The following is a 15,675-nucleotide window of genomic DNA, read 5'->3' as shown; positions in this document are numbered from 1 at the left end:
GAGATGCCAATTAACTACGTCCAGACCCACAGTGACCTCAATGAGTTTCTGCGCTGTGAAGCTCTGGTGCTCTACTTCACCGCTGCTTGGTGTGGGCCGTGCCAGGCGATTGCGCCTATGATTGAACAGCTCTACACGCAATACACAACGGTGGAGATTGCCAAAGTTGATTTGGATAAGCATAGGGAAATCGCCTCCAAGTACTCGATCACTGCGGTCCCGACGTTTGTGTTTCTGCACAAGGGCAAGGAAGTTGAGAGGGTCCGTGGCGCTTCAACACAGGCTGTTCTTGAAGGGTTGAAGAAGCTGAGCGCCCTAGCGCCACACGGGAAGCGCCGTGATGTTGGTGAAGACTCCAGTTCATCGCTGAGTTCTGCTGATAAACAACTGGTGGCCACATATGTTCCGAAGGGCTTCACGCTGTTGAACAAGACGGTTCAGTTTGGCGAGTTTGAGTGCCTGAACGCCACACAGAGCAGCGAGAAGGTCAAAGGGTTGCTCAAGCTGGACGAGGACTCCAAGATCTCCACCGATGCAGACTCCCAGTTGTTGATCCACATCCCGTTTACAAATATTTGCAAAGTGTCGTCACTGGTGATCAAGAGCACCAGTGGCCAAAGACCTAATTTGATCAAGGTTTGGGCAAATAGAAGCAGCATCTTGGGCTTTGACGATGCGACAACCATCAATGCGCTGCATCAGGAGGATATTGGACAGTTCAACGAGGATGGATGCGTAGAGATCAAGCTGAAGTACGTCAGGTTCCAAAAGGTCACCAGCTTGACTTTATTCTTTGACGGTGAAGATGAGGACGAGTCGACAACTCTTGACAAGATCCTCATTGTCGGTGTTGATGGTGAATCAAAGACACAGGGCAAGATTGAAAAGATTGGCGACGATGAGTGAATACATACATCCCACTCTGCAGTTGCACAACCCACTGATCGCAGGCTTGTTTAACTAATGAAAACACTATAGTTGATATATACACCAGTGGACTGGTATACTTTCTGTATTAAACACTAACCCCCATTGATGATAAAGAAGAAGAAAAAACATACACCTATACATAAAGAAAGAAAGAAAAAAGAGAATAGAGTCGGAACAAATGATCATAAGAGAAGAAACACATAAACAAAGGAAGAAAAGAACATTCGATGGTAGTCTCCTTTCCCCTTCCTATGATGCCTGTTTTCTGTTTTTGTATATTTCGTATGTCATAATAGCCAGGGTTCAATTCCCTTAGTTGAAGATATCATCATAGTTGGCTGGGAATTCCTCAATCTGTGTGGAGTAGAACTTCTCAATATCTCTCATCATACCAACATCCTTGTCGGTGACAAAGTTGATGGCAACACCCTTACGACCGAAACGACCACCTCTACCAATTCTGTGGATGTAGTTCTCCTTGTTGGATGGCAAGTCGTAGTTGATGACAAGGGACACCTGTTGGACATCGATACCACGGGCCAACAAATCGGTGGAGATCAAGATTCTTGAGGAACCGGTTCTGAACTCGTTCATGATGGTGTCTCTCTCTTGTTGGGACAACTCAGAGTGGATAGCAGAAACGGTGTACTTGTCAGCGGTCAAACGCTCAGTCAACTCCTCAACTTTTCTTCTGGTGTTACAGAAGATGACAGCTTGGGTGACGGAGATGGTGTCGTAAAGATCAACCAAACAGTCGTACTTGAACTCCTCCTTCTCAACGTTGATGAAGAATTGCTTGATACCTTCCAAAGTCAACTCATCCTTCTTGACAAGAATTCTGATTGGGTTTCTCATGAACTTGGTGGTGACCTCCAAGACATCTTGTGGCATGGTAGCAGACAACAAGACAACTTGGGTGGTGGTTGGCAAGAGGGAACAGATGTTGTAGATTTGCTCCTTGAAACCAGAGGACAACATCTCATCGGCCTCATCCAAGATGAACATCTTAACGTTGGAGGTGTTGAAGATACGACGAGCAATCATGTCGTAGACACGACCTGGGGTACCGACAATGATCTGAGCACCCTTCTTGAAGGCCTCAATATCGTCTTGGATGGAGGTACCACCAATGGAGGCGTGGATGGAGACATCCATGTGTTGACCAATACTGAGAACAACGTTCTGGATTTGAAGAGCCAACTCTCTGGTTGGGGCAAGGATCAAGACTTGGGTAACCTTCTTGGTCTCGTCAATTCTTTGCAAAGCAGAGATGGTGAAAGTAGCAGTCTTACCGGTACCGGATTGAGCCTGGGCAAGAACATCGTTACCTTCGATGATTGGAGCAATGGCACGTTGTTGGATAGAAGATGGGTTCTCGTAACCGTAACCGTAGATACCTCTGAGAATCTCCTTCTTCAAGTTCAAGTCGTCAAAGGAGTACACAACCTTGTCATAGTTGGTCTCAATCAAGTTGGCGTCAATCTCTGTAATACCGTCAGCCATTATGTGTTAATACTAATGGGATATTCTTAATGGAATAAGTTAATTGGAGAAGAGAGAAAAAGAGAAGTTTTGAAGGGAAGAAGAGAACATTGAAAGTTTTTTTTCTCTGTTGGAAGGCGCTCAAAAAAATTTTCAGCGTACAGACAAACCACAAAAACGAAAAACACAGCGCAAAAAAAAAAAAAAAAACACGAAAAACGAAAAAAGTTTAAAATTCTGGCGATGGATGTTGCTTATGTAAGCTATGGTCACGTGCACATTATCTAAGTCTAGCGCGCTCTCCATCACATGTTGGCTTTATGGTGTTGTAGGAGCCCAGGGCTGTAAAGAGTGCTTTCAATTGGGCCAATGGTGGCATAGAGCACAGAAGAGCTACACAGCCGAGGCATTGGAATTAGTTTATTATCGTGTATACGGGCAATGTGTGTTGTTATTTGGTATTAGTAGTTTACATTATGGAGTTTATGCAGCCTCTCTCGATCTTGCACCTTTGCTTCAGGTCTTCAGCTTCTCATCCTCTTCAATGAGTTTCTCCTCCGCTGCTGTCTCGTCCTCGATGACATCCAGCACGCCTTCTTCGATCGCGTCCTCTGCAATGTCGTCCTTGATGTCATCGGTGTATCTTTCGTTGGACTGCACCAGTGCATCCAACTTATCCAGTGCCTGCTCCACAGAAGTAGGCACCTGAGGGGTAAGAACCACGTTCTTTGCCTTTTCAAGTTCATCCAATAGGGCTTCTTCGTCTTCATCTTCCTGCTTAATGACATCTAAGAAGCCGTCCTCAATGGCATCCTCAGCAACGTCGTCTGCAATATCACCGGTGTACCGTTCTTCAATCTCCCTCAGTCTTTCAATCTCATCCTCGTTCTTCTCCACAGCAGTTCCCGTCTCGCTCTGCGACTTATTGGCCTCTTCGAGCTGGAGTTCCTTGATACGTTGAATTAAAGGTATGTCATCCCAGTTATTAGGTCCGAGCGATGGATCAAATACACGTTCAGCTTTTTCACGAGGCTCAAACTCCCATGGGAATAGAGGTGGAGGTAAAGGCTCTTCCCACGGTTCTTCGTTATCTTCTTCATAGGTAAATTCACTAGGTTCATCCCATGTTGCATCGTTAGACCATAGATTCACCATGTGCAAATCAGGGAAATTCTGTGCTTCAGGCTTACCATGCTTTGGAGGTTCAGAATGCGCAGGATCCCAACTTTCAACGATTGGAACAGTGTCGAAGTACTGGTAAGATTCAGGGTTTAACAGGATCTCCTTAGTTTCCTCGTATGGATGATATTCAGTCTCTGGTTGATAATGCTCTTCGTATGGTACTGCCTGTTCAAGGGACGGCTCCTCGAAAGCTGGCTCAGCTGGTGCTTCTTCAACGTATACCGGCTCAACCACAGGCTCAAAGTAGTATGGCACAATACCGTGGATCGACTCCAATGGCGGCTTATCATGGAAGAACTCTGCATATTTAGACCACCACCTTCCTCTCATCGCAATGGAATCCCATCTGTCGCAATCCCAAGGCTTCGTCGCTCCGATGTAGTGGATAAGTTTAACATCATCCGCAAAGAACTTATAGGCTGGCAAGTACTCGTATCCTCCAGAAGGTGTAACGTTGTACACGAATGGCAGTCTGAGCCATTCCTTGTCAGGTCTCACTGTGAAGTATTCGTTTAGTAAACCCTGGTCTGCTCCGTCAAAGGAAGGCTTGTTAGAAGTTCGAACGATTGACAGCAGGTCGTCAAACGTGTCCTGAGAAGGTTTGATGACAAAGACACCACTGTTGAAGATATCAGGCCACCCACAGTCTGGAGCAGCCAAGATCTGCGACTCCTCAACAGAGTACGTGTCAAGCAAGTCAGCTACACGCTGAACAGGCAAGGTATCGGCGTCCAGGTACAAGACCTGGTCGTACTGCGTGAGTGCAAACAGGTTAATCTTGGAGAATGTTGGTCCCAGTTCGGGACGTCCCAACAGTTTCAGCTCCTCTGACGGGGAGGCACGGATAAGCGACACGTCAATGACACGATCAAAGACACTCTATATGGACGTTCATGTCAGTATACGGTTTCACTAAGATAGTGCCGATCAGGGACACAGTACGCGGCGGACATGAGCAGCTATTCGACTCCAGCGCCCACGGCGGCTGGAGAGAACAACGAGCGGTCCGAACAGCGAATGTGTTGATCAGGCAAACCTATGAGAAGGACTATTACGGCACCTCGGAACACTTACTTGGAGTAGATTTTGTTCAAATTCAGATAAGAGACATCCGACAATGACAACCAGTTCTGTACCCTCCGAGATCCCCTGCTGGCGAACAGTCTTACCAAGCACAATGGCACCTGGCAGATACGAACTCGAAAAGAGCAAAGTAGAGATGGCCTTCATCTAAAGCTTCGGGTAGAGTGCGTGGCAGAGAGATGTATAATGCCAGTGAGAAGTCTTCCCAGCTTAATACCTTATGCAAAAAAGAGTTGACAACAATGAGTGACGTTACACCCACACAACCCGCAAACGAATGGATAATACAAACAGAGACAAACAACAAGGTCCTGAGATATCGTTAACCAGGCAAAGTATATACACAATGGTACAAGCGAGGTATCAATTGAGAAGCAAAGGAAAATTTTCGTCCTCTCTCGTTGTCTCTTCCTCTCTGTCCATGTGGTTTCCTGGTGCCGCCCCCCTAAAATTGTGTCATTTAGCTGCTTGGTGCTGTATGTAACGTTGAGCTTATCCGAGCCTGTTGTGTTTTGATTTCCGCCCAATTGGGTTAAAACGCAAAGAGAGGCTCCCGACGCTGACAGAGGTGCAACCACCCTCGGGCAGATTGCGTGCGTGCCCGGCGCCCCCTCCCCCTGGGGAGTGCGCCTGTCTAACACAGTTCAGCCCACGTCTCTGCGACTTGGCTCGGGTCTCTGCTTACAGTAGGCAGTGCTTGGGCATGTGCTGCGACCGTGGGAACTGCTGTTCAGATGAGCAAGCGGTGGGCAGAGCACCCAGCGCTGATGATTTCCCTGTTGCTGGCCAATTGGCTCCACTGAGCCTTCCCTTGTCAAATGTTGATGCCTCTGAGTGAGGAAACCTGCCTAGCGTGTAGTGCGCAGTGCGCGGAGGCTCGCAGGCTGAACAGGAGGAGCCAAAAGTCTGGCTTTTGGCTGTAGGGGATCTTGCATGAATAATACACATGCACAGTGCCAACAAACAAACAAACAGGCGAAGGCAAACAGCCCAAAGTTGGATAACATATGTGAAGATCGACGGCCTGGCCGATAAAGCGGTGTATTTAGGCCCAGTAGGGCGACAATTGAACTTGTTAGGCTTAGGCTTTTGGTGGTGGGGGTTGTGCCGGGGAATGCGTAAAATATTATATACAACCATCAGATGGTGCTCAGTTTAGTTGGAAACCTAACAATGCACACACACAAGTATGCCATATTTCAAGGCAGGTTTGAAGTCCTAATTGGGTGCCATGTACGTTACAATATGGAGCATGTCTGCCTCAGCCAGCGCACTGGAGATATTCGCACCTTGGCTGGCAAGTACAGCTTAAGCCCACCAACATTTCAAAATCGCCTATGAGATCATCAGTTTCTACTCTTCTCCTTGCCGTGCAAGAGAAGCACCTACAGCACATACACACCGGTGGAGCCTACGGTTCCGTAAACCTTTTTGCTTTTCCTTATATTAAAAAATGAACATGACTTTAATACAATCCATCTCTCTTTAACGGGAGTAAGACCAGACGTTCTTCAACAAACCATCCTTGGAAGCCAATCTGTTCAAGGAGTCATCAGCCTCACCACGGGCTCTAACGTAACCGGAAAGAGCGTAGGTGGTGAAAGAACCTGGGATAGCACGACCAGACTCGTCAACGTTGACAATGTTGATTTGGACAGAAGCGTGGTCCTTAGCCTTGATAATTCTGTTGGTGGCAGAGCACTTTCTTGGAACGTACAATTCAACCTAGGATTTTGGTGTTAGTAGCTGCTATGAAGTTCAAACTTGTGCTTCCGCGTGGTACGTGCGTGGAGTAGAGTTGACTGTATGGTGCTCGATGTGCCCTGTTGAAAGGGAGATGTGAGGGGTTGCTCTTCGTGTATTTCAGCAGCATGATTTATGGATCAAGTGATAGAACACTGCTCATGTGTGAACAGGAAGAGAGTAAAATGATCCAAAAACAAGTCTTTAGCGAAACTTTAGTTTCTTCAGCAAATTATACAAGACTCTTCTCAGCATATATCATACTCGTTACGCCAGCTGACTCTGCTATTACTTCGTACACCCTTTATCTGTTCGCCAAATTACTGGACATCATCTCGTCTCGAAGTAAACTCCATCCAGGGCCATAAAACTTTCAGAACACAACACAACTCAACTCATCTCCATCACACATCCACCATGTACGCTCTCAAACTTACGAGTTGACCCTTATCGTTTTCCATTTTGGCGTAGTCTTCTATGTGTTATTCAGAATCCTTCAACTGTGGTGTTGATAGTGGTGTTGAACTTTTAACACTTTTGTTTTTCCAGTGGCTCTGGGACTGGTGAAAAATTTTGTTTGGTGTTCCGCGAACCGCGACAATGTTCGAAGCCCTAAGGCCACGCACGTGACTAGGGCTACAATTTTGAAAGCGTCGGAGCTCGGCTGAAAGCCATGCACCGCATCGTCACTACACCGTAACCAACATAACAGTGAAATATATAATTGCAGTGATATTAGTACTAAATTCTACTCAGAACAGCAACACCTTCTACGTGGTGTGTCTGTGGGAAGAAATCAAATCCTCTAATGCTCTCCACCTTGTACTCTCCACCATTTTTCGTGCTGTTCAAGAACCACTGGATATCTCTTGCCTGTGAGTGAACATTACAACTGACATACACTACCCTAGCTGGTCTGTAATCGGACAATTGGTTCAAGAAAACCTCGTCGCATCCCTTTCTTGAAGGATCAATGATCACTGAAGTCAAGTCGCTTGGGGTATCAATGGAGCCAAAGATCTTTTCGGCTTGGCCGTCGATGAAGGTGGCATTCTTGACACCGTTTCTCTCAGCGTTCTTTGTAGCAAATTTGATGGATTCCTTTGAAACGTCCACTCCAACGACCCTATCAACACCCTTTGATGCTGTGATACTGAAGAGACCGGAGCCACAATAAGCATCGACCAGATAGAGGGGGTCTCCTTCTTTGCGAGGGATCTGTAGGTTTGAGCAGACATACTCAGTGACAATAGGTAGAATGGAGTTGTTATTCTGGAAGAACTCGCCGGCACAGAACTCAAATGTGAACCCATTGATGTACTCAGTGACGATTTGTCTGGTGTTTGTAACACATGACTTCACAAGCACGTCATCACCGTTCTTATCAACAATAACACTAACGTTACCGGCTTCGTCTCTGGAACCTTCCTGTTCATTATTGAATTCTATAGTATTGCAACTCTCCGTGGCTACTCTGGTGTGCTCTCTCAACAAGATCGTGGCACCTTTCTTATACTTCTTCCAATCCTGCTCGAACTGACGTCTTTCGTTGGCCATACCAACATTGATGATAGGAGTACCTATGATACACTCTTCAATATCGACAACACCGGAGTCTCCACCGTCAGTGTCTCTCCAGGTTGGTTTGCCCTTTGAGCCAAATCCGAGAGTTGGTCTGTAGGTTAACGTCTTCTTTCTTGGAAGGTCAAAATGTGGAGTCAGCTTAGTTCTATAGCCAAACTGCTTTGGAGATGCAACGGTCTCACCAATTTCTGGCAACTTCCCCTGCTTTAAGAGATCAGGTGCCAAATGTGCGTACGCATTTTCCACTGTACGACGCTTGTACTCAAGCTGAGTAGCATATGGCAACTCCTGATACTGGCATCCTGAGCACTTGCCGAAATAACGGCATCGTATCAGCTCATCCTGTCTTTCAGGAGATGGTTTAAGAATCTTGAGGAGATCACTCTCGACGTAGTTAGGATGTGTCTTGAAGACACGGATTTCACAGACATCGCCAGTAATGGCAAATGGAACAATGACAACCTGCTGCTTTTTAGGATCCAGTGGGTTGGCAATCAGAGCCAACCCTTCAGCGTTGGACGTTAGCGCAATGATCTCAACATCTGTCACGTTACGATGGTACTGGGCGGCAATAGATTCATCGTTCAAGACACCACTGATATCGTTCTGAATATCACTCTCGGTGATCTCCCTTTCGGCAAGAATCTGTTCAATTTCAAACTGTAGCACACCACTCGGAGAGGTAGGATCAACGTTCTTGGCCTTGTATTTACGCTTCTTCTGATGGTGTTGTTTCTTGACGGGCTTATTCTCGGAGGTGTCTTGCTTCTTATGAACTGGAGTGATAGCTCCTTCACCAGCTCTCACTGGCGATGCTGCCCTCTTCAATGGCTCCGTTACACTCATTGTAGTGCCACACTGTGTTTATCTGCGTGGTTCTCTCTGGCGTTGGTATCAGTAGCTCATCGCATGAAATTTTTTTTCCTTCCCCGTCCCTCTCTGCGCAGCTGCCGAGGTGGGTCAGCGTAGTTCTAAGCTCTCTCACTGGCTGGGATACAAAGATCAACAAAAAAACAAACACAGCTTGATGTTTTATTCATTCTCAATATAAACAATCTTAGCATTTGCCCTTTCAACGTTCTTGAACGATGGCATTGGCAACGGCTCAGTTTCACTGACGTTTTTAGACAGTACACTGTTCACTATGAACGGTTTCTGTATGGAAACGGCAGCATGGCCACTCTCCTGCCATAGTCTCTTCTTCAACTGTTCATCCTGTTCATATCTCGAGGAGAATGGGTTAGAGACGAAGTACTCCAAGGAGTTTATCGTCTCGTAGGCACTTTGCGTCGATAGGGATTCGGGCACCTGTTGTGCTAGGACATCTGTGTAGTCCAGAAGAATGGCATTGATGACAGTTAAAGGCAAAGACGACTTGTCTTTGATGAATGCAACAGTTTGCTCGAGTTCCTGGTAGTCCCTATAGTACTTGAAGTACTTGTACTTCAAAGTCCAAAATGGAGAGCTTCCAAAGAGATCTTCAGCCAGGGAGAACTGAGCCAAATATTTTCTAACGTTGGAGTCGTTCTTTAGATGAATCCAGTTGATGTTGATCAGCTCAATAATGGGAATGACTATGGTTCTGGTATTCAACAGCGTAGCAAATCTCTTTATACCAATGTCTGAAGCTGTTTGAGGTTTATAGAACACCGTCACAACAGAATCAAGCCATTTGGCCACCTTGGTAAAGTCATTCTCTGTTCTGCAAATATAATGAATATACCTGGACACAGGCTCATAGTCGTTCTTTGAGTGTGCGTGCTTCATGATGCCGAGATAAACCTCTGCAACTGTTTGAGTGTCTCTGTTGTGGAATTCTAGGAACGAGGCGTAGTTCAGCCTCAGTTTCAGTGTCATGGAAACAGGTAGAAATACATCTAGTATCTTTCTATAAATGTTGTTAAGAGGCTCGAACTCATCTGAATAGTTTGTGATGTACCATGACAAGTATTTGAACCAAAATTTCGATGCCAGTGCTGTAGGAACAATGGCTCTTTCAAACGTCGCCACTGTTTGATCCTTATTAAGAGGAGAGGCATCAGTGGAGTGTCTTTGTATCAGAAGGTTCAAGTAAGAGTCCCATATGTCCACCTCCTCGTCAGACAAGGGTGTGATGTTGAAATACGGCTGCTTAATCTGTGACTCAAACGGCCATATAGCACTGACGTATTCCTGGGTTTGGAGAAAGATGGTATTGTAATATTCGTCAACTCCAGTAGCAGATTCAAGCTCCTTATCCAACTTCTGAAGCTGTTGAGCAGATATTGTTTGTCTCATAGTGTTGAAGCTCTGATAGTACCTCGAATATTGATGTAGAGGAATACGAATAACTCTGAGCAGGATCTTGATCACTTCCAGAGAGTTATTCTGCCCTTGTTCCCACTCGATGTACTTGTCCCATACTTCATGTGACAGGAAGTGGTGTCCCACATTGCTAATAGCTGTCTCGAACTCCAGCTTGATCTTGGACTTGTCCTGACAGTTGGATACAAGAATCGTCAAGTAGTCTACCCACAGATCCACAGAACTAGGGAACGCCACTAGCGACCGAGACAGCACTTTGATGCTTTCATCTAGCCCATTCATCTGGTATTGTAACGAGGTATACTTCTTCCAATACCCAAAGAACAACGGGAACCTCGTCAAAAGCTCATCAAAAGTCGACGTGATGACATCCTTCACCGCTTGTGAAGGTGTAGGGTATTTCGTTAACAGCTGTTCCGTAATGGTTACCAGCGAGTTCCAGGGCGCAAACTCGTGTGGTGATTGGTCCTAATATTCCAGTTGTTAGTCAGTCGTACTCAATCATCAGAGCATCATCACAACACTTACCACCAGCTTCCGTGCAGCGAGCCAATCTGGGTTGTCGTTCAAAAACGTCTTATCAGGCGTTATCGAGGCCTTGAAGCTGTCAGTGGGTAGCTCCACCACACTGTCAACATCAGCAAGCGATAATTGAGCCATTTCTTCTCGCAAAGGTTTCTGTTCTACGGGCACTAAGCTCTTGTTGTGTTGTTGATTAGTGAAGCGTTTGTGTGGAAAATCTTCACAGAAAGAAGGAAAAAAAACAAACACAAACAAAGACACACGTCGTAAACAAAGCGAAAACAAAAGGTTCATAACGTGCTGATCAACAAACAGAGACAACAACAACAAGCAGAGCAATGGTTTCAGTAGTTGGATTTGGTGTTGATGTTACACTGAAGAACAAGGGCTCGTTGAAAGGGAGAGTTGTTTCTGTTAAGGATAAGGTGCTTACGCTGAACGATGGTGAGTTGTGCTTGTCGAGGTAGTTCTTTGTACTGTGCTCTGTGTTTTGGTGTACTAATGTGATTAGTTGTTATCAACGGGAAGAGGACTGACTGTTTCACGGTGGCTGGGCCGGAGATCAGAAACATCAAGGTGACTGAGCTACCATTGGAGTTGCAGAAGGGCAAGAAGAAGAAGACGAGCTCTGCGCCATCTACGCAGGACGAGGTTGTGTTCTCCAGTGAAGCGAACAGCAACAGTAGAAAGAGCACCAAGAATAAGAAGAGAAACGTATACAGTAACGATGGGGAGATCATGTGGGGAGATGACGTTTCACAGATCAAACTGGGGGACGAGTTTGATTTTGCTGGAAGCACCGCTGACTTTGACAAGCGTCGTGCTCTGGAAGAGTTTGAACTGAACGATACTGTTGACTCTGCTGATAGGCTGGTGACTCATAACAAGGTTAAGACGAAGTATGGCCATGACGAGAACGTTATAGAGAACAAAGTGGACAAGTGGGACGACCATAAGGCTGTATCTACGGGAATTGCAGCTACATCGTCATCATCCAATAAAGAGGCATCTGCTGCTTTATTGGCGATGATCCAACCACGCGCCTCAAGTGCTTCCTCGACTCCTAAGCCTTCAGCCACTCCTGCTGGCAGCAAGAGATCACCATCTCTGGAAACAAGAGGGTATCAGTTGTTATCCAAGAACAAGGAGCCTTTGCCCTTGGCCACTCCTGTTCAGTTGATTGAGATTGAAAGGCTCTGTTCTGAGAACTTTAAGGTGACCCCAACAATCATCACTGAAAATGCCTCTAGAGGGATTGCGAGCTTAGTATTCAAGATGCTCGGGGGAAGTTCCAGAATATCCAAGTCTAATCACAATCTACCACCATTAGTGTTGCTCTTGGTGGGCAACAACAGATCCGGTGCTAGATCGTTAGCCACGGGACGCCATTTGCTCAACCACGGTGTCAGAGTCATTGCATACACGTTAACGGACTTTAAAGCCACGGACGAGTTGGATGACATTGTCAAACAACAACTGGAGATGTTTGAAGCGGTTGGAGGTAAACTAGCGTTTGCACTCACAGAACTGCTGACGATAATCACCAGTGTCGAGACGCCACCAGAGGTTGTTGTGGACGGACTACAGGGCTACGACACGAGTCTCGGAGACCTATGGGGGTCTGAGCTAGACAACGCACAGCATATCATATCGTGGGTCAACGAACAGGCAATTAAGGTGATCTCACTAGACGTTCCCTCAGGAATCGACGCAGGATCAGGGTTGTTGTCCGAGAGAACCCCAATAGAGGCCAGGTTTGTTGTGAGCACGGGACTACCGGTCAACGGGCTCGTCCTCTCCTACTCCAACCACGTTTCTCAAAAGGGCGACTGGACCCATTACCTCGTTGACGTCGGTATGCCACACAAGCTGTTCAAGCAGGGGAAACTACGTAAGTTCGACCGCAACTGGTTCGACGGCGAGTTCGTCGTCGAACTAGACGTCGTAGAGCAGTGATGAACACAACCTCTACAGTTCTATAGCACCTCATTACCGCTTCCATCACGCTAAAATGTGTCATTGTAAACAACGTAGACCGTCAAACAGAGGCCGAGAGACGCCACCATGTCTGCGTGTGTGGCCCGTAACAGAAGGCTCCACTTAGCGGAAAAGGGTTAAAACGCGCGTCGCCGGCGCCTGCCCACCCCGCCGCGATGGGCTAAAAAGGCCCCAAAGCAATCGCAAAAGCGCTGGTGCCTTGCCAAAAGCGCGAGCGCGCCAGAAACGACACACACACAGAAAAGAAAAACCTGGAACGTGAAAACAAGTAAAAACTTCAACAGCTCTTGCGAAAAGGATTCCTCGGAAAACCAAAACGAAAACAAACCGTTTACGCTCACTTTGCCACAACGTGTGTTGATATATATATATATTCATATATATACATTCTGTGGAGGGTTTCTCAGTACAAGGACGGGATCTCTTTGGCGAAGGACATAGAAGCTCGCTGTTTTAGACGGAAGCAAAGCTGTAAACGTCTTGTCGATTGAAGGGGGATTCGAGCGATAAGCACATTCTCCTCAAGGGAACGCTGGAGAAGGAACACAGGCACAACCCGACCTTGGGATAAGTCATATACACCACACATATCAAATATCGACCTTTTGAGTAATATTAGCACAACCGAGTGAGAGACTGAGAAGGCAAATATGGGTGTTTGTTGCAGTTGTTTTACAGGTGAGTCTGTTTCTGTGTGTGTTTTGCCCCGTGTTGTGTGGATAAACACCACGCACTCCTTGACTCATGTGTAGGGGCGAAGCTCTCTCGATATAACAACACAGGTACTAACAATGACCAAGGACGTGGTTCTGGTAGTGAATACCAGCCCCTGCTGGCCGAGAACGAGCGTGAGGCGATTGCCGCCTTGCTACAATACCTCGAGAACCGAAGTGAGGTTGACTTCTTCAGCCATGGTCCTCTAAGGGCCTTGAGCACGTTGGTGTACTCCGATAACATTGACCTCCAGAGAAGCGCTGCGTTGGCGTTCGCAGAGATCACGGAGAAGAACGTGAAGCCGGTGGACAGGGAGGTCTTGGAGCCAATTCTAATACTGCTACAGAGTCCTGACGCTGAGGTTCAGAGAGCCGCATGTGCTGCGTTGGGGAACTTGGCTGTCAACAATGAAAACAAGATCCTCATAGTGGATATGGGCGGGCTAGAACCGCTTATCCGCCAAATGCTCTCTCCAAATATCGAAGTGCAGTGTAACGCTGTTGGTTGTATCACAAATTTGGCAACCCAGGATGATAACAAGGCTAAGATTGCAAGATCCGGTGCCTTAGTCCCACTGACTAAATTGGCCAAATCAAGGGACTTGAGAGTTCAGAGAAACGCCACTGGTGCATTGTTGAACATGACACACTCTAATGAAAATAGACAAGAATTGGTGAATGCTGGTGCAGTACCTGTGTTGGTGTCTCTACTCTCATCTCCAGATGCAGATGTTCAGTACTACTGTACAACCGCCTTGTCCAACATCGCAGTTGACGAGGCAAACAGAAAGAAACTATCGCAGACAGAACCAAGATTGGTAACACAGTTGGTTCAGTTGATGGATTCTAACTCTGCAAGGGTTCAATGTCAAGCTACGCTGGCTTTAAGAAACTTGGCATCTGATGCGGGCTACCAGTTGGAAATTGTTAGAGCTGGTGGATTGCCACACCTAGTTAAGCTACTTCAGTCCTCTCATCAACCTCTAGTCCTTGCCGCTGTGGCTTGTATTAGAAACATCTCGATCCATCCTTTGAACGAGGGACTCATCATTGACGCAGGATTCCTCAAACCTTTAGTGGCGTTGTTGGATTACAATGACTCTGAGGAAATCCAATGCCATGCTGTATCCACTTTGAGAAACTTGGCTGCAAGCTCTGAAAGAAACAGACTGGAGTTGTTAGAGGCAGATGCCGTTCTCAAATGTAAAGAGTTGGTACTCCATACCCCTGTCAGTGTCCAGTCTGAAATATCTGCGTGCTTTGCCATCTTAGCACTGGCTGATGATTTGAAGATAAAGTTATTGGATATTGGCTTGATCGATGTTCTGATCCCATTGACATTCTCTTCGAACGGGGAGGTTTGTGGGAATGCTGCCGCTGCTTTGGCAAACTTGTGCTCTAGGCTAAGAGATTACAAACAAATCATTGCCAATTGGAATACACCAAAGGATGGTGTATGCGGATTCCTAATCAGATTCTTGAACTCTGAAAACCCAACATTCGAACACATTGCATTGTGGACCATATTACAGCTCTTGGAGAGTGAAAACAACGAAGTTGAGAATTTGGTTAAAGAGAATAGCGATATTGTCAATGCTATAAAGAAACTAGCAACCGATAACCTTGCTGCTGCACAAAATGGAACAGATGCTACCAACGCAGAAGACCAATATGAAGATCCTAAAGTAGAGTTGTACAATTTGACACAGCAAATTCTACAATACGTTAATTGAAGAAGTGTCATTATTATCATTGGTTCCTTTTGGCGTTCTTAATCTGTGCTGTTTTTTTTTCTTTTGTTATTTGTTCGATGCGGTACCATTGTGCTTCAAACAAGGCTTTGGATTGACCAAATACTATATAATAAATGATTCTGAGCATCTACTCAAGCTCAATTAATGTAGAGCCGAGTCATTGCCAACGTTTTTAAGACAAGTGAAAGCAACAACCTGGCCAAAAGGCGTTAGTTGATTATGTATACAGTCCCTTGATGAGCACGTGTTAAAACTGACGTAGGGAAAATTCAGACATGCGTTTTGGTTGCATAGTGTAGTGGTCATCACTTTCGGTTCTGATCCGAACAACCCCGGTTCGAATCCGGGTGCGACCTTAATTTTTTTTTTTCGCTGAACTG

At 46.2% G+C, this 15,675-nt stretch overlaps 8 protein-coding genes and 1 non-coding gene across 9 annotated transcripts; 4 read left to right on the top strand and 5 right to left on the bottom strand.

Annotated features, from left to right (window-relative positions):
- Positions 1-3: 3 nt before the first annotated feature.
- On the top strand, positions 4-906 carry CYBJADRAFT_171851 (thioredoxin-like protein 1; the record flags this gene model as incomplete). Its single annotated transcript, XM_020216265.1, has 1 exon — positions 4-906. One exon carries the CDS (start codon positions 4-6, stop codon positions 904-906), a length of 903 nt encoding a protein of 300 aa, XP_020071881.1.
- Positions 907-1,242: 336 nt separating this feature from the next.
- Positions 1,243-2,433, bottom strand: CYBJADRAFT_171850 (uncharacterized protein; the record flags this gene model as incomplete). The annotated part of the gene is made up of 1 exon (XM_020216264.1): positions 1,243-2,433. The coding sequence occupies one exon, from the start codon at positions 2,431-2,433 to the stop codon at positions 1,243-1,245; it is 1,191 nt and encodes a 396-aa protein (XP_020071880.1).
- Positions 2,434-2,863: 430 nt separating this feature from the next.
- On the bottom strand, positions 2,864-4,939 carry CYBJADRAFT_166623 (nucleotide-diphospho-sugar transferase). Its single transcript, XM_020214561.1, has 2 exons — positions 4,669-4,939; positions 2,864-4,473 (listed from the first exon to the last, which is right to left on the bottom strand). Exons 1-2 carry the CDS (start codon positions 4,822-4,824, stop codon positions 2,929-2,931), a joined length of 1,701 nt encoding a protein of 566 aa, XP_020071879.1. The 5' UTR covers positions 4,825-4,939; the 3' UTR covers positions 2,864-2,928.
- A 1,134-nt stretch (positions 4,940-6,073) lies between these two features.
- CYBJADRAFT_136787 (40S ribosomal protein eS21) lies at positions 6,074-7,034 on the bottom strand. Its single transcript, XM_020213145.1, has 2 exons — positions 6,858-7,034; positions 6,074-6,402 (listed from the first exon to the last, which is right to left on the bottom strand). The coding sequence occupies exons 1-2, from the start codon at positions 6,879-6,881 to the stop codon at positions 6,163-6,165; spliced, it is 264 nt and encodes an 87-aa protein (XP_020071878.1). The 5' UTR covers positions 6,882-7,034; the 3' UTR covers positions 6,074-6,162.
- A 127-nt stretch (positions 7,035-7,161) lies between these two features.
- CYBJADRAFT_189007 (S-adenosyl-L-methionine-dependent methyltransferase) lies at positions 7,162-11,014 on the bottom strand (the record flags this gene model as incomplete). The annotated part of the gene is made up of 4 exons (XM_020217327.1): positions 10,837-11,014; positions 9,728-10,776; positions 9,124-9,706; positions 7,162-8,862 (listed from the first exon to the last, which is right to left on the bottom strand). The coding sequence occupies exons 1-4, from the start codon at positions 10,966-10,968 to the stop codon at positions 7,162-7,164; spliced, it is 3,465 nt and encodes a 1,154-aa protein (XP_020071877.1). The 5' UTR covers positions 10,969-11,014.
- Positions 11,015-11,095: 81 nt separating this feature from the next.
- EDC3 (Edc3p) lies at positions 11,096-12,837 on the top strand. The gene is made up of 2 exons (XM_020214560.1): positions 11,096-11,274; positions 11,342-12,837. Exons 1-2 carry the CDS (start codon positions 11,169-11,171, stop codon positions 12,784-12,786), a joined length of 1,551 nt encoding a protein of 516 aa, XP_020071876.1. The 5' UTR covers positions 11,096-11,168; the 3' UTR covers positions 12,787-12,837.
- A 21-nt stretch (positions 12,838-12,858) lies between these two features.
- Positions 12,859-13,353, bottom strand: CYBJADRAFT_63179 (uncharacterized protein). Its single transcript, XM_020217834.1, has one exon. It carries the CDS (start codon positions 13,204-13,206, stop codon positions 12,931-12,933), a length of 276 nt encoding a protein of 91 aa, XP_020071875.1. The 5' UTR covers positions 13,207-13,353; the 3' UTR covers positions 12,859-12,930.
- A 125-nt stretch (positions 13,354-13,478) lies between these two features.
- VAC8 (protein anchor VAC8) lies at positions 13,479-15,450 on the top strand (the record flags this gene model as incomplete). The annotated part of the gene is made up of 2 exons (XM_020213295.1): positions 13,479-13,522; positions 13,645-15,450. 2 exons carry the CDS (start codon positions 13,479-13,481, stop codon positions 15,272-15,274), a joined length of 1,674 nt encoding a protein of 557 aa, XP_020071874.1. The 3' UTR covers positions 15,275-15,450.
- Positions 15,451-15,579: 129 nt separating this feature from the next.
- CYBJADRAFT_t57 lies at positions 15,580-15,651 on the top strand. The gene has a single exon. It is a non-coding gene; the product is annotated as a tRNA-Gln (tRNA).
- The last annotated feature ends 24 nt before the right edge of the window (positions 15,652-15,675 follow it).

Source organism: Cyberlindnera jadinii (genome assembly GCF_001661405.1).
Source record: "Cyberlindnera jadinii NRRL Y-1542 unplaced genomic scaffold CYBJAscaffold_3, whole genome shotgun sequence".
Taxonomy (NCBI): domain Eukaryota; kingdom Fungi; phylum Ascomycota; class Saccharomycetes; order Phaffomycetales; family Wickerhamomycetaceae; genus Williopsis; species Williopsis jadinii.
Note: the sequence above shows the minus strand (reverse complement) of the source record. Positions and strands in the feature narration are given on the sequence as shown.